The sequence below is a fragment of the Misgurnus anguillicaudatus genome, chromosome 13, assembly GCF_027580225.2.
Source record: "Misgurnus anguillicaudatus chromosome 13, ASM2758022v2, whole genome shotgun sequence".
In the NCBI taxonomy this organism is placed as follows: domain Eukaryota; kingdom Metazoa; phylum Chordata; class Actinopteri; order Cypriniformes; family Cobitidae; genus Misgurnus; species Misgurnus anguillicaudatus.
The window spans coordinates 23,778,605-23,803,187 of record NC_073349.2 but is presented as its reverse complement, the minus strand read 5'-3'; the positions used below and the strand labels follow the sequence as shown (position 1 = coordinate 23,803,187).

General features: G+C 37.4%; 1 protein-coding gene across 2 annotated transcripts; it reads left to right on the top strand.

Moving 5' to 3' along the window:
* The first annotated feature begins 2,177 nt into the window (after window positions 1-2,177).
* Window positions 2,178-23,040, top strand: cd34 (CD34 molecule). Of its 2 annotated transcripts, XM_073875453.1 has the most exons (6): window positions 2,180-2,376; window positions 16,313-16,528; window positions 16,725-16,879; window positions 17,895-17,936; window positions 20,272-20,424; window positions 21,804-23,039. In XM_073875453.1, the coding sequence occupies exons 1-6, from the start codon at window positions 2,301-2,303 to the stop codon at window positions 21,993-21,995; spliced, it is 834 nt and encodes a 277-aa protein (XP_073731554.1). In that variant the 5' UTR covers window positions 2,180-2,300; the 3' UTR covers window positions 21,996-23,039. The 2 variants fall into 2 exon arrangements, with proteins under 2 accessions (XP_073731555.1, XP_073731554.1); XM_073875454.1 differs by lacking the exon at window positions 17,895-17,936 and having other exon boundaries at window positions 2,178-2,376; window positions 21,804-23,040.
* Window positions 23,041-24,583: the final 1,543 nt, after the last annotated feature.

The window sequence follows — 24,583 nt, the reverse complement described above, 5'->3', positions numbered from 1 at the left end:
GCAAGATCAAATACTATAAATTACTGAAAATAAGTAATTTTTCCTCATAGGTATGTAACACTTACAAAAAAATGCATGCCAGCAAAAGTGTCCCTTGTGTGAGAATGTTTTCAAAGGCTGGAGAAATTTTATGTAAAAGAAGCTGGTTGAGTTTATCAACACAGAACAATTTATATATTTGAATAAAGATCTTTATATGTAAACAATGTGGCATATTATGGCTTGATATATTTTATGAATCTCTTATTATTTATTTGGTATATCTCTATTCCATTTTTTTTTTATTAAATAGACCCGAATAGCCTATATTTATCGACAATTGTGAGCCTAAAAGCTCATGTAGTTGTCAAACAGATGTTAAAACAACAACAAAAAGAATTTTATAATGATGACGTAGCGCATGCATTTCCCGGGTTCGATACTAAGATCTACGCATGAGAGTCGAGAGCACTATCCACTCTCCCATCCTATCGCTTGTGTGTCAATCAAACAACATGTGTCATACAATTTGTCAGCGCTCATCTAAAATCTTGTCAAGGCTGCTTCATGTAAAGACATGCAAACGATCGCTAGGTGTCACTGTGGAGGCGGTTTCGGATTGATGTTTCGAAGCCTCGAAACATACGGCACAATTGATTCAACTGTTTCAGTGTTTCACAAAGCCTCGCTCTGCCCACCACTACTTCTCATTACATTTACTTGACGTTTACATTAGGCATTAAGCAGACACTTTCATATAGAGATTCAAAAAGTGAGGAAGAAAAGCGTGAAGATTTGTCATTACGTGCATCTATACATGTGTAGAAAAAATAAGTAGGCTATAAAAATGTATAATATAATGCATATAATAATAATATAGATCATGTATAATGATATATAATACAGAAAATATTATAATATAAAATATAATCATATCAATTATCATACACATAATTATAGCCTAGTATTTAATTATAGCGTGCGTGATTATTGCGTACGACTGGTTTTAGGTTTTCTTGAATTTTTGCGTACATTTAGAAGACATTTTGATGAAATGTTTTTGTTAAATCACAATTTGTTTGTAAAAAAAATCCGTACGCACAAATTTGTGCGTATGCATGCTTAATAACTGAGACCCAATGTCTTAGAGGCTGTTTGGTATTAAGATGCTTTTTAGTTGATCGGATCACAAGTGTACGCTAGTATTTAATTCCGTCTCTTTTGTCCACTTTCGACTGCTTCTGTCCTGATTACATGAGTAGTTACACGAGTAAGTATGCTGGCACAAAATAAAACGTGAGAATAGATAAAAATGAGAACCATATTGTATGGGGGAAGAGCACTTAGTTTGCAGCACTTAGACCTCGGGCGCAGAAATATTGACGGAAGTTTAAGCGAGAGGGGGAGGAGTCAGGAGTGATGATGTTACTGCGCTGAGGTCGAAGTGCTCTTCCACCATACAATATAGTTCTCAATTTTTATCCGCTTAAAAAATCGCCACGTTTTATTTTGTGCCACCATACTTTACTTACTCATGTAACTACTCATGTAAAAGTCTTTAAATAGGAAAAACATGGAAATGTTTGGTAGCTTCTAAATTCATCCCTGTTTGGATCGTAAGGAATGAATGGGGTTAAGCTAAATGCTAACACATTCACGACGCGCTGTACAAAGATTAAGTGCACACATTGAAAAAAGATAGCTATGTATTAATTTGTCTAAGTTGAGGTAAGAACATAGTAAAATATAAAAAAAGGTGGTGGATCCTTTAAAGATCTTTTCACATGCTTTTTGTCTCTTCTGAAGTATAAGAGCCAGTGCCACATTAAACAATGAAAAGCAGTATGATGTGAAAATATAATCCTGCATACATGGAACAAGTCATTCCAGTTACGTAAACTATTTTTTAATAATAAAAAAATCTTCTTCTTTGTTGTTATTTTGAAGCATACACTTTTGTAGTTTATTGGATATTTGCTCAAATATATCAAACACAAACAAAGGAGAAAGAGCAATATAGAGGTATAGGAAATAAATTTACAGCCACACCTCTTATCTGCACATCTGTATAACAGTGAGTCTCACATAGTACACACACACACATAGTAAAAGAGGTGGCCAGCCTGCAGGAAGAGGAGAGAGAGAGAGAGAGAGAGAACGAGAGAGAGGGGGGGATGAAGGGGGTGTGGAGAGGGGCCATATAAAACCCCTGGTGCACAAGCCATGCTTTATCCTGTGACCCGCTCATTTCTGTTTCAAACGCAGGAAAGCCCTAAACTCCATCAGCCCAACCCCACCGCTCGCACACCTCGGACGAGAGAATGGCTGTGATCATGAAAATGAATGAGCTTTGGAAAATGATGACTTTGGGTTTGATCTTCTGTCTTCTGATACAGAGTAAGTTTCAAAATATTCAAGTTTGTAATTAGTATTCATTTCTCACAGTGTTTAGTCATTATTTAATCACATACACACATATTAATGTTTCAAAATTTTTAATTCTGTATCATTTTAATTTTCTTGTTAGAAACAGGCGTTTTTCTTTTCTCTCGCAAAGTAATAGTTCAGTAACAGATGATGTACAAAATATGGCACTTCTTTGATATGGCTTAAAAAGTGGTAACATCAATTTAACTCAAAAACAGCCCCACCTTGATGAATGTGACAGCCGGCAGCGTGTAGTGAAAAGTTAGCGGGAAAATAAAACAAAGGGGTCTGGCTTAGAGTGGAAACTTGCAGTTGATGTTAATTATGGGCTGTATCCTGTTCCCTGTCGGGGTGGATCTGGCAAGCGGTCTGTGTTGGGGTTCATGTATGTTTGAACGCGATGTAAAACTTGAGTCAGTTGAGCATCTTTTATGTTTACTTAATTCTAGTCTTCAAACAATTGATTTCTGAAGAATGGTGTGATGAAATGAAGTCAGGTTTATGCGTGGGTTTATTGTAAGCTGAGATGCGGTACACTGCACTGTTTGGTTAAAGTTCATCTGATGATGTTTACATGGGCGATTTTAAGTAAACCTCAAAGTTTTCCTCAAGACCGTTATTTCAAAAAAGGAGTAAAAATGTTTGAAAGTGACGCACATGTGGGCTGGGCAGACTGTTGGGAAAGTTGTACGCCCCATTCTCATTTCCCTAGAGGTGTGAGTAGTCTAATCGTGTGAATTCTGGTTTTTAACATAGCTTTTGAAGGCTGGAGTTTAGTTCAATGGGACATTTTCTTTGGGGTTTAGTGCTTAATGTGGGCAGAGTTTTACCACTATAAAACTTGTGGAAATCTGTACTGGCGAAAACATTGAGAAATTTTTATTACTCAGAGCTGAGCTTGTTCTTTCTGATGACTCAGAAGTTTTAGTTATGAAACATCTCAACTTCATTTATAGTCTAAGATTCTTGGGGGATTTCTTGGGGGAAAAACAAAATCAGACATTGGTTGCATTTACTAAGAGCATACAATTATAACATCAGATCATTAAATATTAACTTATTCCCCGCCAGCCTTTTTTTATTTGCTCACCAGCATTTTTTTTGGGGGGGGGGGGTTTCACAAAATGCCTTCCAGGAAAATTTTCTTATATAAATAAATAAACATACAAATATATAAAATGAAAGAACAGACCTTCTGCCTTAAAACAAACAAACAAAACAGGAAAAAAATATTCCTGTCTTCATTTTTTTCTCTTTCTATAACGTCTTAAATATGAGTAGGTTTCTTCAAAAATAAAAAATTTTGAGCAAAAAGCTTAAATAATTGCATTTTTGTAAAGGGATCAGATTCAGAACAATTATCAAAACATACACAGAGTTTAAAATTGGTAAATTAGTTTTTGCTTCAGTTTTTTAATAAATTGGGTAGAGCCAGCTAGTGAATAATAGTGGAATTACAGATTTCCGTAATGCTGCGTTCAGACCAGACCAGCCACGTAAAATGCGAGTGATTTCAATGTTAAGTCAATGTAAAGACACGTTAACACGCGTCTGGAGGTCTCGCAACGCGAATGAGGTCTTTAGCGTGGCGCGGTAGACGCGATTCCACCTAATTTGTGCGTCTAGTTCGCGCAAATGGTGCCAATTGAGCATTGCCACGGCAAACGCACGAGTTAAAATTTGAACTTTGGCGGAAAAACAGGTTAACCAATCAGGAGCTTGCTCTAGTAGTGAAGTGATTACAGGAAGCGTGTGGAGTCGCAGAAGCCCCTCCCATGACGCGAATTTCCGCATGAATATCTCGATGACTACAATTTCACGTGCCACTTTCGTGTGCAAATGAAGCGAGTAAACTCAAAATGTTCAAGCGGCAAACTAGACGCGTGAAACGCCTCAAACGCGGCTGGTAAGAACTTGTCAGTAAAGCGTCAATGGCAGGGAAATGTTTTCTCTTAATTGACGAGATAACTCGTCAATGGCAGGGAAAGAGTTAAAATAATTTAAGGAGAAATGTTTGAGTTAATATTTAAATCTTTAACTTTAAAATGTGCAAATATAAGCACAATTTGAGACATAAAAAACTTAAAGACATGGAAAATAACCAGCGTGTTTGTTGTATTTCAGAACAAACTTTTGAGGAACAGGAGACAAATAAGTCTTACAGGGATAGATCACCCGAAAATGAAAATTCTGTCATTATTTACTCCCCCTCGTGTTGTTCTAAACCTGTAGAGTTTCTTTATTCTGTTGAATACAAAATTTTGATGAATGATTGTAACCACACATTTAATGGTACCCATTGACTTCCATAGGAGGAAGAAGAAATACTATAGAAGTCAGTGGGTGCCGTTAACTGTGTGCTTACCATCATTTATCAAAATATTTTTGTTTTGTGTTTAACTAAATAAATAAACTTATAAAGGTTAAAAAAACATGAGTGTGAGTAAATGATGACAGAATTTTCAGGTAAACTTTGTTTTAATTTAATCTAATTGAGTCATTCTTTGTTTCTTTTAGTTATCACTGAATGATGTTAAAGAGATCTCATTCATTATTTTTCATTCCAATGGGATAAATGAAAAGAAAACATAAGTATCAAGACTTCAATGAAAAGTTTGCATGCGCACCACATCACTTCAGTTACGTGCTACAAGAGAAATTAAATTACATGAGCCTCCCCCTCTTGTTAGTAAATGAAAGCCTGTAAAGTTGCCAAAGCATGCGTTTGATATCAAAGTTGAAGGTAATGTCGACATTCCCCAAATCTACTAAATTCATTATGCTGGACTTGACCGTCACTAATGTCTGAGACTCTGGATCACTGCCCCACCCCACTTTGGACCACAAAGCACTATAGGTTACCATTGTCACCAGTCTGTTAATGGTTAACACTTCAGTGCAATTGACACTCGTGTGAGACTCGAACAGACGGTCAGAACATTGAAGTGCTTTTCATACCATGGAAATATGTGAGCATCATCAACAAGTTTGAACAAATTCATAAATGTTTATGATACATAACCAGCTAATAAACATGATAAATCTTAATCTGACATTAATACAGTCATGGCTTCAGTTTACAAAGTCACTTACTCTAGGACAATACTCAGATTCAAATATAACCAGCTACACAGCAATATCTGGTATAGATGAAGGGAATCAATACCTCACCTACTTACCCATGGCAATAGTCAGCTGTGTGGACAGTCCAACCACACCCTACTCTTACTGCTAAACTAATTTAATTTTTGATGGGACGTTAGTATTTGAAATATATCTGTAAAGACAAAAGGAATAATTAAAAGTAAGTAGTATTGCTTTTCAACTGGCCATACAGATTTTAAATGTACCGTAATAGTGATATGCCAGTACTAGTATTACTTTTACAGAAGACTGTAATGGGATAGAGGGAATGGTTAGATGACATAACCAGTTGGCAAATGAGTGGCAAAAAGCTAACAATCTCTTCAAACTAACGCTCGCCAAACAAACAGTTACCACCTTTTCCCATGATGTGAGCTTAGCCGTTATACACCCTGCTAGCTTTGTGGCATTTCAATGGATGGTCGCCAATATGACGGTTGGTGCCGCCCAGGTATTGTGCAATATTTGACTTTAATACTCAGTGGCGAGTGAGAAAACACTTTCATGCATCTTTAGCCAGATGGCAGACCTAGTGTCCCAATGGGGTAGGTCTTTTTCCAATCCTAAAAGTGCTAATGTGGCATATTATACTGTAGTTTGATATTTGGATAGGGTCCAGAGCCACTGTCCTCTAGATCTGAACCAACACTGGGGTCAATTCATCCATGTGGATTAACCAACAAATGGGAATTCCCAAACTGGCTCATACAGGACACTACTTCCTTTGCCTTTGTTATACAAAGACAGTGTGCTGTATATGACTTGTATTTTTACAACATTGGCCAAGATAGCAGATGCATGATTGGTTTAGCTATACAAAGACACCGTCGTACAAAAGGGTCATCGGTTTTGTTTATAGCATTATTTTAAGTGAAGGTCTGATATAACCCATCCTTCTTTGGAGGGACAAACTGGATAACAGGGGTCAGTATGGGGCAAGGTGAGAAATGATAAACTTGTGCCCCTCATATCTGTGTACCCTGGTTCTGGAACATTCTTCTTGACAGTGCAGTCCTTGGCCAACAAAAACATGAAGAGAAAATTGCAACCGCCAGTTTCTCATGGCCTTCAGTGATTGCCTGGCATTCCAGCAGTCCCAGGACACATGAGTTAAAGTCATGTACCCATGGTGTGATTACACATTTACACATTCAGGTGTGATTGATCTCATTGGGTTTTCGGAGTTGTGTAGTGGTCATTTAAACTATAAGCATTAGTTAATTCTTTGACCAGAAAGATTATTTAAACAAACAGGAAGTCTGCCAGTTTTTGTAAAGTTTTCTGAATAAAAATCATCCTACATAATGTAAAGAACATTCTGTAAAAATATGACCTTGATATCTTGGTCATATTGACTGAGGAAGATCATGCCAAAAATGTATCTTTGATGCTCCTAATCCAAAGGTGGGCATTCCTGGTCCTGGAGGGCCACTGTCCTGCAAAGTTTAGCTCCAACCCTAATCTTTTTCAGGTGTGTTTGATTAGGGTTGGAGTTAAACTTTGCAGGACAGTGGCCTTCCAGGACCAGGAATGCCCACCCCTGTCCTAATCTCATGATTAGATATTCCAGAAATGCGATTTCAAATCAATTCCGGAAATCCATTTCAGTCTGACCGCTTTTTGGTTACGTCAAGGAAAAGGTTAGGGTTGGGGTTCATTGTTTTTAACAATAATCGTACATTTTTATATGATTCAGTTTGTACGAATAAGCCAACTTGTAAAATACATACAGATTCCTATGAGATCAGGCTGGACGAGATCTAAACTGGGCATAAAGTTAACCAACAGGCATTTACTTTAATGAGCGAAACAAGACTGGATCTGGATTCATATGAGTGGCTGTTGTTGTTGCTGTTATTCTGTTATTCCCCTGGCATCCTAATGCCGTCTTGCAGTTATTGCATCTCTCACAGCTGGCATGAAACGTACAACCACTGACACTCGTTTTGACACAGGCGCTCTTGTAATACGAGCACCCAAAAACCTGGGTCCAAACATTAGCGCGTAATTAGCCTGTGGTTACGAGTGGAAACTTTTTGGATCCGTCTGCGACTTGCATCATCGTGTTTGTCTAATGACCATGTAGAAAGTGAAGGCAAAGTTAGTTTATGAGAAACTTCAACTGTAGCTTTCAGGATGAATGCAAAATTGTGCAACATTCTGCACATAGACATTTTGTTGTTGGAGTTTTCGTTAATTGAAACGATCATCGTGTAAATGCAAATCTATATTAAAGTTTTCAACTCTAGGCTGGATTTTGCCTGAGGAGTTAATATGGCTTGGCTGAGCCTCTTGAACCGGTGGGGTAATTGCTGGGGTAATTAATGTTCTGCAAGCAACACAACACTGGGACAATTCTCCCTAATGCTCCTTAATTGAAAACATAAGATCGTATCATGTTCGTTGCCATCAGGAGCACGAGGGCTTTTCGTAGCAGTCTTTTCTCTTAAACCACAGTGTTACAGAACCCAGGGGATTTGTTACGGTTAGCCAGAAAGAGAGAAGGGATAAAACCCAACTCTTTTGTGTGAAAAGAAAAAAAAGAGATAGTCGCTTCACCCAAACTTACCCCTTTACTTTCTGTTGTGGCCATTTCTTCAAGCAATGTTTAAGCTGAGCATGGCAGCTGATCAGACATTTGGATATCCAGTTACACTGTCCAAATCAATCTGCGCTGTTATGTCAAAGAACAAGAGCTTGGAAACGCTCCATGGACATCTGCAACCAAGCAATGTTGCTGGTGCTGACAGTGAGCTGCTATAAAGGGGGGCAGCTGGGAGCTGTAGGGGGGTAACAATAAAAAGCCTGTCCGGTTTTGTCCACTAGAAGTGATCTTTAAGAAATAACGTTTATATTAGCACACATGTCTACAACATTCATAATGATAAATGTGCACCAAACTCAAGTTACAATATTTGTACACTCTCCAAAAAAGAAGTATAAAAGCTGTCATTGGGATGGTACCCTTTATACAGGTCTTAATATGTACCATTTAGGAACGAATGTGTACCTATGAGGTACCTCTACTTACATGTGAGGTACAAATGCAAACGCTTTCAAAATGGCTGGGTTATTTTTAACCCACAATGGGTAAATATTGGATGACCCAATGTTGGGTTGTTGTTATGCAACCATGGGTTATAATAACCCAGCAGTTGGGTTAAAACAACCCAGCAATGGGTCAATTTTAACCCAGCATGTGTTCTGTCCAATATTTACCAAACATGGCTTAAAAATAACCCAGACATTTTTAGAGTGTACATTTTGAGGAGTTACCACCCCTGTGAATGCTTTTGTACATTTCTGGTTGGAAAAAATAGAAACTATGAAAGAGTAACAAAATCTATTTGTGGGTGGTATGTGTGTTTGGTATTTGGCCAAATGGATAAGGTATGGTATCATTACTAATCCACACAAAAAATGTTGTTTCAACCCATGTTTGGGTAAAATATGTACAAACCTATTTTGATTAAAATGAACCTAGAAAATATCCCAACCATGAGTTGAAACAACCCAACACAGATTCATTTGAACCCACCAGTTGGGTTTGTCCATATTTTACTAAAGCGTGGGCTGAACCCAGCCTTTATTTTGTTAAGTAAGTGTGGGTACGTGGTTAATATGTGGGTGTCCATAATTCGTAGCTGAACTACCTTTAACCTGTCTTATGTAAAGAACTTTCCACGCCTGACACTAACTTAATTCCTTCCTCCCGTTTTTGTTTAGTCAGAAAACAACTGGGCTATGGGGTCATTGCTAAATAAACTCTAGGGATCAACATCAACAAAGATCAACACATGGAAACAGTTCTCCCATAGTTAAGATGGAAGTGGCCATTGGATTTTTAGTGCCTCTAGGGTTCATGATAAAACGTCCCTTTGGCCCTTTGAGAAAAATACTTTGTAATAAACAGATACATTGCATGGTGCATCTTGGGGCTTAAATATAAAATATTTTATCAGCACAATAGTATATTTTTTACTAATTTTAATAGCCAATGACCTTGGCATGGCACGAAATCTTACACATCGAAAAGCTCATGTGAAATTTGATAGCATTTGCAAGTTTATAGGACAACCCAAGCTCAGGTTGTGTGGGCTGTTATAGAGGAGCATATGGAGCTCAGGCCTGCTTTAGGGATTTAGGGATAGATCTGCAGCCGGCAACAATCAACACCAAGGGCTGCTCTCTATGGTCTGGGTGGGGAGGTGATGGGTCCCAGGCTGCTGTCCAGTCAAGTTGGACGTCACCACCTGATGTATTAACATCAGACACTTGAGATCTTCCCGAGAGATCTGTACATCTGGTGGTGGGAAAAAGTTCTACGTCCTGGTAGACACTGCAATTGTACTAGTAATTAGCAGTCCAGCATTGCTAGTCTCTAATCAGTTTATTTATCAGTTTTATCGTCTTTTAGCCTAGAGATATGAGATCTTAAGATGGTCATTATCTGTACTGTTAAGATAACCATGGCACGGCTTAAATCCTGTGAGAGACAAGAAAGATCTTTGTTGACGATATGCATTGTCCCACAGTTTATTTGTTTGTGATTTAAGCTCAAGTGTGGGTAGAGGGAGATAAAGGGCACTCTCTTATGAGATTTCTTATCGCTGCATTTTTCTTAGGGATACAGTCCAGTAATTTTCCAGAGTGGGAATGAATGGAGACATGGCAATAGAATCCCATAGAGAGAAAATATCACTGGGAAAATTACTGTTTTATTTTATATGTATACGTAAGAGACATTTAAAGGGACACTCCACCTTTTTTGAAAATATGCTCATTTTCCAGCTCCCCTAGAGATAAACATTTGATTTTTACAGTTTTGGAATCCATTCATCTCCGGGTCTGGTGCTAGCACTTTTAGCATAGCTTAGCATAATCCATTGAATCTGATTAGACCATTAGCATCGAGCAAAAAAATAACCAAAGAGTTTCTATATTTTTCCTATTTAAAACTTGACTCTTCTGTAGTTACATTGTGTACTAAGACTGACGTAAAATTGAAAGTTGCGATTTTCTAGGTCGATATGGCTAGGAACTATACTCTCATTTCGGCGTTATAACCAAGGACTTTGCTGCCGTACCATGGCTGCAGCAAGCGCAATGATATTAAGCAGCGCCTGACAATAGTCCTCTGCTATTAAAGGTAACCAAGGGGACTATTTTCGGGCAGTGCGTAATATCACTACGCCTTCTGCGGCCATGTTACAGCAGCAAAGTCCTTGATTATTACGCCAGAAGGAGAGTATAGTTCCTAGCCATATCTGCCTAGAAAATCGCAACTTTAAAATTTCTGTCGGTCTTAGTACACAATGTAACTACAGAAGAGTCAAGTTTTAAGTAGGAAAAATATTGAAACTCTTTGGTTATTTTTTAGCGCGATGCTAATGGTCTAATCTGATTCAATGGATTATGCTAAGCTATGCTAACAGTGGTACCGCCAGACCCGGAGATCTGCTGAATGGATTCCAAAACAGTAAAAATTAAATGTTTAACTCTAGGGGAGCTGGAAAATGAGCTTATTTTCAAAAAAGTGGAGTGTCCCTTTAAAGAGACTGAGAGAACAGAAATATTATTTGATCAAAGTAAATCCATATGTAAGTGTTAATGAGAATAACATCCTTTATCCCCTGAAATGACCAAAACAATGCTCGGTTTTTGAAATGTAAACCCAACCACAAAAACTAAGATGAGGTACTTCCTTTAAAATAAGCTTAAGCGTTTTATGGCCATTTCTCATGTTCCCTGGAATTCTGGAAAAGAGTCGGATTTAGAGCTCAGGTTTATATCAGAGCTGTCAGAACTTGTCTGGGTCTGCTCTTTGCAGTGTGTCCATTCAAGCACAGCTCAGAAACGGTAAGAGCATGGGGGATTTTAAGAGTCTTTTCCTGAGATTGCCTTACACCAGACCAAACATGCCAGAACACCATGGAATGAATTAAAGTGATTCAGAAGTCTGGAGAGCACATTTGGTCCCAGTTGTGTCACTTGCCTCTGGAAAACAATGGCTCTGTTCTGCGGCATCTTTACCGTTATATCACAGGATGAAAAACATGAGTCAAGCACTTGGGTGGGGCTATGTCCGATCACTCATCTAGTACTCTGTTTGTGCTTACTGTAGGAGCATCCAGAAGTCACTATTTGATGGCTGAAATATCACACTTGAGTACAAATTGTGAAATACTATGTTGCAAAAAGTCTCATATGGGATGGAAATGTGTCGTGTTTATTAGAGACTCCAAACTGCCACAACAGAGTTCTTCAGCTTAATATAATCTTGAAATGATATACTGTATTTTTACGTTATGTGTGGATTTAAGGGTATGTGCATGTGTGTTCATGCTAGCATGAGTGGGCACATCAGGAATTTATTAACATTTTTGGTCACGTTCCTTTTATGTAATTTAAAGCTTTTTCTCGTACAGAGTAAATACAGAACAGTAAAATTTGATCTAGCTTATTAAATGGATTTTTTGCATTAAAACTGTAGCATCTGGTACAGAAACTCATTATGCATCAGAAACCAGGTTCTCACAGTTTACCTATAAAAATGCCATCTGCTACGAATGCACGCTTCGAATATACATGTTAAATAGTACATCAACGCAGCCACTTTTGGCATGCTTCCTTCGACAAACTGTGATTTTGAATGCGTATTGAGATCTTGCATACTTTTTAGGACAGTTAGAGTCACCTTGCACCGACTCAAACCATCTTTTGACATTTAGCAATACTTTCAGGTTTACTATAGGTATAGGCATAGAAATGCATATAGTATTGTAAGTCAATTTTTGAAATTAAGTTTTATACATCATCCAAAAGCTAAATAAATGAATAAAAATGGTTTGTTAAAAAAAGACAATATTAGGCTGAGATTAGGGCTGTCACGATTATGAAATTTGGCTGACGGTTAATTGTTTAATAAATTGTGACGATTAATGGCCTGTTTTATTGCTTTGACATTTAATTCTCATACATTTTCTGTTTATGAAATAATTTTCATAGATCGTTGTGATTATTTAAATTAAATCTTTTGCAAGGTTTATCTGACAGTAAATATTTATACATTACAAATAACACATTTTTAAAAGTAATCTGATACGGTCTCGTTTACACAGGCGCTGCAGCTCCCCCTTGTGTTTTTTAGAGAGATGTGCAATCATCGCGGTGATCTGAAATCATTGCAATGAGGTCAAACAATTGCGACGAGACGATTATTTAATCATTGTGACAGCCCTAGCTGAGATACTATTAGAACATCTGGAATCTGAGGGTGAAAAAAATCAAAATATTTAGAAAGTCGCTTTTAAAGTTCAAAGTCCAAATTAAGTCCTTAGCAATGCATTTTACTAATGAAAAGGTTTGAATTTAGCTCTCTCTACTGGTTTACAGCTGTAATGACCTTGTGGACTGAATGGGGATACATAAAGCCAAACTTAAAAATGGAAAATCCCGAAAGAGTAGGCGAGTTTATGGCCAATTTTGTTTGTGGCTTTTGGTGCATCCATTCACAAAAATAAAGTTTTGATTTGATAATTTTGGGCCATGCAATATATTTTTGGCTTTTTCTACAAATATACCTGTGGGACTTATGACTAGTTTTGTGGTCCTGGATCACATATGTGCATTTGTAGAGGTTTCCCTTCAGACACAAAATTAAGATTATTTAAACAAATCACGTAACGTGATTCACTGGCATTTGCACAATTATTTAATACCCCAAAAAAGCTTGACTTAAAGTATGTTGATCATTATGGAAATTAGATGTTGTGTCTATGTTCTTTAACGTGCACCTTGTCAATAAATCACCCACAAAAAAATCCTCTCCCAACTGCGCTTTTTGGAGTTGCAAATTTGAAGTCTCAAGCTAATTAGCCCTGTTTAAGTCAATTTGGCCCATAGTATGCAAACCATCACGCTAATCAAAAGTGTGCATGATTTTGCCTGCTTTTATAAGATAGCTTAGTTTATTGTCATTGTAAAAAAGATCAAAAAATCCCTCTCATTTGCAAAAAACACAAATACAGAGGTATACAAACTGCAAAAACAAATCTGAGCAAAACTTTACTGTTTGTCTGAAATGAGTAGATGGAGGAACATTGTATCGTTATTACATCAATAAATGTGTCAGCTTTTGGATTGGGTAAGCCTGCAATTACTTTTATGAACGTTTTAAGAGTCGTAGGATGCATGCCCAGTTTACCTAATTAAAATCTATGGCCAGCATTTACAGTTTTACGCTCGATACATATGGTGGTCATGCACCTTTAAAATTACATAATGCTAACATACTGTGATTGTAATACTTAAGACGTAAGCTGTAACTTGAATCAAAGGTTTTTCGGAAAACAGAGCTTGATGAATAACATATTTTAATGTTTCTTGTGTTGTTTGAACTACAAGCATTGCTGGACAACAAGCACAAGGTTTTCTGTGCCTTTCAATTGGCTCAACTATCCTCTCCTGAATGATCACCATAGTCCACAAGTTAAGATTATATCAAGATTTGATTAAATGTACTCAGGGTTCCCACACCTTAGTTAACTTCAAATTCAAGGACCTTTCAAGGACTTTCCAGGTCAAATACCCTCAAATCACATTTTTAACACAAATGTCTCATAATTCAAGTGAGAGCAAGGTTACACCGTGTTACCTTTTAAAATACATTGTTACAGTTCCCTTTAGAGGGAACTTGTGCTGCGTCACTGCGGTGACACTTTGGGGACACCTCCAGGGTTAAGTGCGTCTGAGGGTGTATATTAAATTCAACCAATGGTGAGGATTAACGACAAAGACAGGGTGACGTGAAAGCCAGGAAGTATATCGCTATCTGAAATATTGCCAAAGACTGCGTTTCAGGGACGCAGGAAGTATGGAAAGCGAGACGCAGCGTCTCGTTCCCTTCTCAGGGAAGAACAGTTACATACGTAACCCGAGACGTTTTCATGTGTTAAACACAACTATGCAAAAAAGCATTTTGGTATAAATCAACATTCGCATACAGAAGATATAAGCATTTAAAGCAAACATTTTAGCACGTGTGCTTAAAAAGTCTAGAATTTGTATGATATTATTCTACACTACACAGAAAATTATATGGATTTTTTTCAGAAAACTTCTTGCATAAAATAGATTCAAGCACTTTCAATGACCTGAATCTATGTATGTATACTTTCAAAAACTTCCAGGGCCTTGAATTTTTCCCCCCAGATTCACAAACTTTTAAAGATTTCAAGGACCTGTAGGAACCCTGTGTACTGTATTATATAGTGATGTAAATTTACCACTTTGTTTTATATACTGTATTGTGGTATTTACATGGTTCTTCAAGGTACTTCATTGAATAAGATGGTAGGACAATGTCAAAAAAGTGCTGGTGTTGTGTTTTAGATGCTGGTTGTCCAACAAGGCTTGCTGTCAAAATGTTGATCTGTATTCATCACTTAAAAAATGCTGGGTTGTTTATTTTCTACCCAGCGTGGGTCAAAAAGGACCCAACCCAATGCTGGACCCAACGCTGGGTTGAGGATAAATAAGTGTAGACCAGCATGAACCAGCCTGGAAAAGTCCTAGCAAGGCAAATAGTATATATATTAGGAAGGACTCAGGGGTTTTGGGATATGGCTCAATTTATCAAGCAGGCCCCAGAGGATGCACCACCCAAAACAATCAAGCGAGTGAATTGATTCGAGGCGTACGCCCTGCCGCATACCCTGGCGTTATTTCCCTTTCCTCATCAGCTTCCTGCATACCACCTCTCTAAAAAAAAACACACTTTCCTAAGCAGCGTCGTAATATGCAGCAATGCCAAAGGTCGAGACGAAGGTGATGTTTATTTGCATTGTCTGTTATGGGTGCGTTAGTTTCCTGCATAAGCTATGAATAAAGCAGAGTGGCTGTGCAAACAGGGCACGTTGTTAGAGAGGGTGGAGACGGGGGCATTGAATAACGGTCGAGAGGGGCCAGGCTTTTCTAACCTCCATGAAACCTCACGATGCACGTACCACCCACATGCTAGTAAACACAGAGGGTGAGGGTGGGGGGGGGGGTTAATGCTCGGGTCAAACCCTTTAAGCCCCCAGTGATTGTGTGATATGCAAAGAAAACAGTTGCATGGATGCCTGGCTAAAATCCAAACTTTTTCCCCTCTGTGCTCAAACACATAAAAATAGATTTGTCTTTGGTAAGTAAATTAGTTCACACGCCAGGCCTGTCTTAACTACAGTATGAGTTGCTTTATAACAGTTGTACATTGTATTTTGTGAAAAGTGCTATACAAATAAAAGTGACTTGACCCAAATGGCTTCACCAAAACTGTTGATATGGGCAGTCCATCAGTCCAGCAACTGCAGAAACGTTATGTTCTGTATTTGTTACGCAACAATGAATCACTCATTTATTCCTATGGCAATAACCCAATTAAATAATGTGTAGGGAGGAGTATAGTTGAATAATTGAAGGAATAAATGTGCAGTGAGATAATGTGGAGTAGTTTTTATTTTATTTATATATGACATTGTGCAATATACTCTTTTTATTGTATTCCATTTATTGATGTATTAGATAAATAGCGCTGAGATGTTGGGTCAATGTTGTATCGTGGATTATGAGTTATGTACTGTACAACAAATTGTCTTTTGGGACAGTAAAGTTTTCTAAGTCTAAGATTCTATAAAATTTGGTGGTGGTGGTGAAAGTCAGAACTCAAAGCTTGTCTATATTCTATTCTTTGACATACATTTTTTTTGTTTCCATATAGGTTGTCACGGTCAGGAAGATACATCAGATACAGCCACAAACTCATCAACTTCTGATTTAAATACCACTCTAAACCAAGTAACGAACATTACAAACCAAGTAACGAACATTACAAACCAAGAAACGAACACTACAAACCAAGAAAATAACACTACAAACCAACAAACTCATACTACAAACCAACCAATTCCTGTGGCCACAACAAAAAGCATACAAGGTACGAGCACATAGATCTCCCTAAACAACTTTATAATGATTTTTTTATTGTTTGTTTTTGTTGTCATCTTGATGAGATGATAGGCATGCATACTGTATGCTCATTGGTGAGCATCTGCATGAATCATCCACATTGCACAGATAATCTTAGTTCAGTTGAATTTAAATGGCATCACTTTAATTCTTTGTTTTTACAGGACCTATCCAAAACACCTTAATACCTACAGATGTTCCTGACAAAAACGAACCCATGAGTGGAACAGAAACACCTTCTTTAGACACTACGAGGACCATAACCGAAGTTAACACGCCAGATAATGAAATAGCTGAAAAAATCAACTCATCTTCAAAAGTAAGTGATAGGTGAATGACTTCTGGGTCACATAAATATTTGAATTAATAATGAGTACAGGTCATATTCAGAAAATTGCTGATGAAAGTTCCTCACACACAAGAACGTGTGTCACTCTTGCTTCACAATGCTATAAAAGAAGAATTTTTGGCTGAATGGTTCAATAAGAAACTTTAACATCCAAAGAACCTTTCTGTTTCACAAAAGGGATAAAGGATTGATGGTGGATAAAGGTTCTTTAGACCAGGGGTTATCAAACTTTATGATGCCAAGACCCCCTAGATCTGCTTTAACCTTTTGTGAGGGTCCCCCTACCTAAAATATATTATAGTTATTTATAGCGAATATAATTGGCTACAATAAGAGAAAATGCTGCACTCTAAAGTCAAATCTGGACAAACCCAACCGTTAGGTTATAAAGAAACTTGTGCTGGGTTGTTTTTTAACCAATAGTCGGGTAACAACAACTCAGCGTAGGTTTATCCATAGGTTTGGGTTTGTTCATATTTGACCCGACCATGGGTTTAAACAATCCACCTTTTTTTTTAAGAGTGTGAAGACAAATTTTCAATTTAAATTTATTTGAACTGCAGCAACTTTGACTATAAATCTTGTTTCACACAGCAGCTCTACAAGGATTACTACCTTACAAACTTCATTCACTCTGAAAATGGCTGGGTTATTTTTGACCCATAATGGGTAAATATTGGACAGAACGCATGCTGGGTTAAAAATGACCCTGTGCTGAGTTAAAAATGACCTAATGTTGGGTTATTGTTACGCAACCAATATTTACCCATTATGGGTCAAAAATAACCCAGCCATTTTAAGAGTGTTGTGTAAGATAAAGGAGACTGTGATAAGAAAAAAGGCAGGAGAGAGATATAAAGCAAATATAAATGATTCTGAAATGTATGTAGCAAGAATGAGCGATAAACATCGAGTACATACATTTTATAACATTTATACATTTTCTTTTGTCTTTTTCTCTAAAAATGTTTGGCGACCCCCTAAGATCCAGGATCAAGGTTTGAAAGCTTCTTTGGAAAATGAAAAGGTAAGAAAGAACCGATTCTTTTAAGATTATTGGACTGAATGGTTCTTTGAGGAACCAAAAATATTTAATATGGCATCACTGTGAAGATACTTTTAAACACCTTTATTTTTAAGAGTGCGTCGTAACATTCAAAACCTTTTAATGCAAAGGCATATGTGTGACTGAAATGATCACTGTGCCAACATTTTATTTGTTTGATTACAACAAAGTATTTGGCAGCTGATAAGCCGATAAAAGAATAAAAAAGCATCCTAAGGGGCCAATCACACCAAAAGCGTTTATGGCAGTTGCAGGCGCCTTTTTTGGAATGATATTCTATGGGCAGGAAGCGTTCGAGCGCCTTGCGTTTTTTGCCGCCAGCCGCAGGTGAGGGAAGTTTACAGTTGCTTTGAAGAACCGGACTCCACTCGCTCACTTTCTCCTGCATGTTTGTGCACCTCTCACCCTCAAACAAAGTCAGAGCAAGCGTCCTCTTTTTAAAGTTTCTGCTAATATGACAGTTAACAGCAAAAGAGTGCTCACGCTTCAATATTTGATTGACAAGACAGCTGACTCGGTGGTTGCTTAGCAATATAAAAAGCCGCGTCGCACTCTTTTTTTTTAAAAAGGCAGTGCGTCGCGCCTTGCGTTTCCAAGCGTTTAAAGCGCTTTTGGTGTGATTAGCCCCTAAGGTGATGCTCGGTTGTGGCTAAAATAGAGATACTGGCAAATCTCACCGGATGACCTCTGTTTTTATTCTCACCCCCCCCCCCCCAATCCTTACCCCTAAACCCAACATCTAGCGAGATTTGGCTGTAAGTGTATCCCCTCTAGCCAGAACCGTGATACTTCAAGAAGCTGATTAATTAAAATGCATACTTTTTACATACTTTAGGCAAATTCTTAAAAATGAAGGTGCTTCACGTGTTATAGAAGAACTTTTTTTGCTAAATGGTTCAGAACCTTTAATATCTGAAGAACCTTTCTGTTTCACAAAATCGAATGTGGAGGTATAAAAGAAATGGTCCTTTAAAGAATTAAAAAAATGTAAAACAGTTTTGATTTATTTTTGTTTTTAAAAAGTTACATTTGTATTATAATATTATACTGTGTTATAACTTAAGATGTTTTGCTTCAGTTGGTGTTGTCCGCATCAGTGCACATTTGAAAGGAAGGAAGCAAAATTGGTATCTGCAAAAGATAAAGTTTGGCAAGTTCGTTTACGCAGTTGATGCATGTGCAGCCAGATTAAGGAGATCCTGTTTTGCCCTTCACTATAAATAATTGCTTCACACACAAAATGAATGACTGCCAGACCAGAGGCTTCCCTTTCACTACTGCCTGTGTGGTTATGATCATGACAGAGGGATTGGCGAGAACAGATCTGAGACCAGTATTGGATCAGTATGTGAAGATAGGATTTTCGGTTATGATAAGCATTGTTCCTTTTGGCACAACTCTAAAATTGACTAAAATTTAGCCCAATATCACAATGTAGATATTTAGGAATGCTAAATGTGAATTGACTTAGTAAAATTAAAGTCTCACTACCTCCATCAACACCAACTTTTATAAACTTGCTGGTGGCTATTGCTCTATCCATGCTCCCCCTCATTCACTAAACTAGTGATTCACTCGCGCCAAGAATCAACAAAGTTGGTTTTGAGATTGTGCTGTGAATTATTGGCTTGCAAAAAAATTAAGGAAAACAATATTTTCAATATTTTACTATGTTCTTAGCTCAACTTAGATGATTTAATACATCCCTACCTTTTTTCAATGCATGCACTTTTAATCAGCGCCTTGTGAATGTGTTAGCATTTAGCCTAGCCCCATTCCTATGGCTCCAAACAGGGATGAATTTAGAAGCCACCAAACACTTCCATGTTTTCCCTATTTAAAGACTGTTACATGAGTAGTTACACAAGTAAGTATCGTGGCACAAAAGAAAACTTTTGTTTGGAGCCATAGGAATGAATGGGGCTAGGCTAAATGCTAACACATTCAAGAAGCGCTGTACAAAAGTGCATGCATTGAAAAAAGATAGGTATATGTATTAATTAATATTAATTTAAGTTGAGGTGAGACATAGTAAAATATAAAAAAAGGTGGTGTTTTCCTTTAAACAATCATCTTGTTTTTAAAAATGTACCATTTATGTACAGATATGTATCAATTTCGTACCTTTGAGTTACTAATATGTATTATTTTGGTTTTTTTTTTTTTAAAGGGTATCGCCACAGAAACAAGTAAAAGTGTACTTGGTTAGATGTAAACTATCACTGCTTTTCATCTTAAAATGATTCCCATGTATCAGAGTTTTCTTTCTAACAATATTAATTGTGTTTCTCTACAGCCTAATAAAGACAAACCAAAAGAAAATTCAAATGAGAAGTCCTCTGCTGTTTTTGTGTCTGTTTTGCTGACGGGCTTATTGCTTGCTGCCATGATCATTGGCGGCTTCTGCTATAAAAGTCATCGCAAGACCAACAACAAAGGCATGAAACTGGTAAGTACCACCACAAAGAGCACAAATATCCAGATTTCACTGACTTCAGCCTTTTCATTATAAACACATACTGGATTTAAATAATGCTTTATTCTAATGTATATTAAAACTGTTTACTCTTGAATCAATTGGAATTGTTTTCCTCTTATAAGACTTTATTAAGTATTATATGACTATGTAATTAATACAATTGTTTTACCGTCTCACAAGATGATTTTGCCAATCAAATTCCATGAACATGCTAGGCTTTCAATTGCAAAGATCAGCCTATTTGGTAGAGATGTGTTGCCAAGCTTGTAATGAAGAAAACAATTGGCAACATTTCAATCCAGCCCAGTTTTTATTGCACACACCCCATCTAATGTTCAGAACCACAGCATATGCAAGCATAACAGTTTCATCTCCCTGCCAAAACTACTAAACTGTTTTTCTTCACTCCTAAAATCAGGAATTTGAAGCGAAGGTATGAACATATAATCCATGCCGAGAGCATTTGGGTTAATATCATAATTTTTGGAGGTGGCGTTTGGTGCCTTTCGCAGACAAGCTCCTAAAATATTAATTTAAAAGGAATTTACTTTACTTTCATAAAAAATCTGATAGTTTACTCACTCCCATGTCATCCAAGATGTTGATGCCTTTCTTTGTTAAGTCAAGAAGGCAAGTTTTTTGAGGAAAAAATTCCAGGATTTTTCTCCATATAGTGGACTTTAGTGGACCTCAACAGTTTACAGTTTCAATGCAGCGTCAAAGGGGTCTAAACAATCCCAATCGATGCATAAGGTTATTATCTAGCGAAATTATTGTCATTTTCCAAAAAAAAGGACTTCTAAAACCACAAGTTATCATCTTGCACTAGCCTTGTGATGCGCCAGCATGACCTTACGTATTACGTAATCATGTCAAAAGGCACTGGTGGATCACAAGGCTAGTGCAAAGACAAAAAGTTGTGATTTAAAAGTATATATATATATATATATACACGATTGGGCCTCAATTGGGATCGTTTAGGGTCCTTTGAAGCTGCATTGAAACTGCAAACTATATGGAGAAAAATCCTGGAGTGTTTGCCTCCAAAAAACGTAATTTCTTTTCCACTGAAGAAAGAAAGACAAACATATTGGATGACATGCGGTGAGTAAATTGTCAGGATTTTTATAAAAGTGGAGTAATCCTTAAACGGATGGAAATTAGGCTATTGTTTAAATAGGTTTGACGTACAGTAAGATTATAGGGATACAAAAATGAATTTGAAACATGCAACACCGCTACTTCAATTAAGCATAAATAAGAACTCAAATTAGTGTCCTGAAGCAACTTTTGAGCAATATTTCAGAAAAGCTTAGTTACCAATTAAAGTATGTCTTGTGTTCTTGCAGGCCGAAGAGTCCTACATGGCCGATGAGGAGAACCAGGGTAACACCCTCATGTCAGTGGCCCCTCTGAACCAACCAGAGCCCGAGGAGAAGCCCAGTCTGAATGGAGAATCCCCAGAGGGAGTGAAGACCCCGACTCCTCCTGCCGCCACCAACGGTCACTCCACCACCAAAACAGCAGACACTGAGCTGTGAACGAGCCTGCTTCATCTACTGCACATCCAACTTGACCTTTAACAGGCATAAGAGAGAACAAATAAAGACTTAAATTCTCATGTATATACAATCAGAAATGTTCATTTGGAACATTGCAAGGGAAAAGTTAAAGTAATGAGGTAAACATAATTGGTCAAGTAATATTTTCCTTCTACTCAAGTTATGTACACGCGTAATACGAAAGGATTTGTATGTTGTAAAAGCAAGCCATGATTTATGATGATGACGCCAGTTATGACCGAAACGATGATGAGATTCAGGACGTGAACGACGTATAATCAGAATTTGCTAAAAAAGTTGCATCCCTCGTGTGTGAAATTGCTGTGGGTTGGGACCTTTACCATGAGTCATTGCTGACTTTTATGAGATCGGGCGCTGGGAGGGTCCTTGCTTCGTTGTCAAAGCTCAACGGCTTCAGCTGACTGTAAACTTTCACACTTTTGCAACGTATGGAAGTCGTGTTTGCAACGGATTGTTTGCGTGTTTAAGTCTGTATGTCTAACATGTTATATGTCTTTGTGTACAATATGACTAGTTAAAGGGACACTCCACTTGTTTTGAATGTGTGCTCATTTTCCAGCTCCCCTGGAGTTAAACATTTGATTTTTGCCGTTTTGAAATACATTCAGCTGATCTCCGGGTCTGGCGGTACTACTTTTGGCATGGCTTGGCATGGTCCATTGAATCTGATTGGACCATTAGCATTGCGCTAAAAAATAACGAAAAGAATATTTAAAACTTGACTCTTCTGTAGTTACATCGTGTACTAAGACGACGGAAAATAATCCTCTTAGTGACTTTCAATGGCAGGGGACTATTTTCATGCAATGCGTTATACCATTGCGCCTCCTGCAGCCATGTTACGGCAGCAAAGTCCTTGATTACGACAGAATGAGAGTATAGTTCCTAGTGATATCTGCCTAGAAAATCGCAACTTTTAATTTTCTGTCGGTCTTGGTACACGATGTAACTACAGAAGAGACAAGTTTTAAATAGGAAAAATATCCAAACTCTTGGGTTGTTTGTTGGCGCGATGCTAATGGTCTTGTCGGATGCAGTGGATTGTGCTAAGCTATGCTAGGGATACTGCCGCCGGACACGGAGATCGGCTGAATGGATTCCAAAAAGGTAAAAATCAAATGTTTAACCCTAAGGGAGCTGGAAAATTAGCATATTTTCAAAAAAGTGGAGTGTCCCTTTAAATAGTCTTGTATAATTTTGTTAATATCATTGTGTGACAAAGTAATGAGTTTAGGAGGTAAAAATAAACTTAACTTCATTACCGCAAATGCACCACAGTGTAAATTCAACAAATTGAGTGTTTTGCAAAGCCCATTAACGCTCAGGGTCACAGCTGTCTGTTATACGACCAATGTAGTATTCATGAAATAAGGTATAGCTTCAACATGCTTCGTAAACCAGTATTATGTTCTTTTGTAATATTTTTATTATAGATATTTAGAGTTAGTGTTTATCAATTGAATGACTGACTAGTTTGTGACTTCTCTTTTTTGTTGGTATTTTTGTATCTATATTTGCTACTATACTGTACATACATCGTAATGCAGAGGAAAACACTTGTCATAAAATGATGTAACTGGGTGTAGTCGTGAGACCCTGGACTTGCTCTCTCAGTTTCATTTTGCTGTTTATTAGGCTACTGTTGCTTTAGTCAAAGCAAACACTGAGGAATCACTCAGACAACGGGAACATTTTTACATCCTAACAATAACTTTAATCATACTGAAATCTTACTGGGTACAATTTAATGCTAGCATATTTTATCTGAATCAAAGGATTTTATGAATATGTAAACATGATTATTTTACAAGATAAAAATGACTTTACACCATTAGCATATAATATTTTCTTTCTGTTATTTTTCCTGTTGTGTAACATTCCTGTTTTTCATCATATTTTGGATCAATGTACTAGCATTTTGTTAAACTGATGTACTGTACGGTTGCAATAGAAATAAAGTTTTGAAAAATAAAAATTAGGTCATTATTGCTGAGAAACCTCATTTTTGTGTGCCTTGCAGCATGTATTTGGCTGAGATGCTGTTTACTCAAACTTTGATATGAAATGCACATGTTCTCTATCTCACCCTCATTCCCTTGCACATAAGTAAGATTTGGCTGGTATCTGATGTCCATTTAAGCAAACAGCTGGTTTATATATGATGACATCAGTGCAGGGATGAGGGTGGGGCTCAGAAAATCCCAATCAGATGTTCTGGACTCATTTTAAGAGAAGGCAAGTCACTGTTTTTGTGAGATTACTGTCTGCTCCCTGTCACTGACTTTGGTGACTGTTTGCCATGTGACAAAAACATATTGTTTATGGTACAAACCATATTGAGATATTACAAATATAATGCAAATAATAAAAACATTCAAGACCAGAGACACAGGACACTGGCACACAGGACACTCTTTTCCCTTCCCAACCAATTCCTATAATCCCAATATTATAGAGCTCACCCTGCTAAATACTGCAAGTACAGGAATGAACCACAATAACGCCAAAATTATCCCACTATTTCATAAACAAGGACAAATAAATTT

What these genes read in the sequence shown, in the direction of transcription:
- cd34 (XM_073875453.1), top strand. Translation starts at nt 2,301, where the DNA reads ATGGCTGTGATCATGAAAATGAATGAGCTTTGGAAAATGATGACTTTG. An exon ending in CTTCTGTCTTCTGATACAGA is followed by an intron (nt 2,377 to 16,312) that starts GTAAGTTTCAAA and finishes GTTTCCATATAG; the next exon opens with GTTGTCACGGTCAGGAAGAT. An exon ending in AAATCAACTCATCTTCAAAA is followed by an intron (nt 16,880 to 17,894) that starts GTAAGTGATAGG and finishes CGACCCCCTAAG; the next exon opens with ATCCAGGATCAAGGTTTGAA.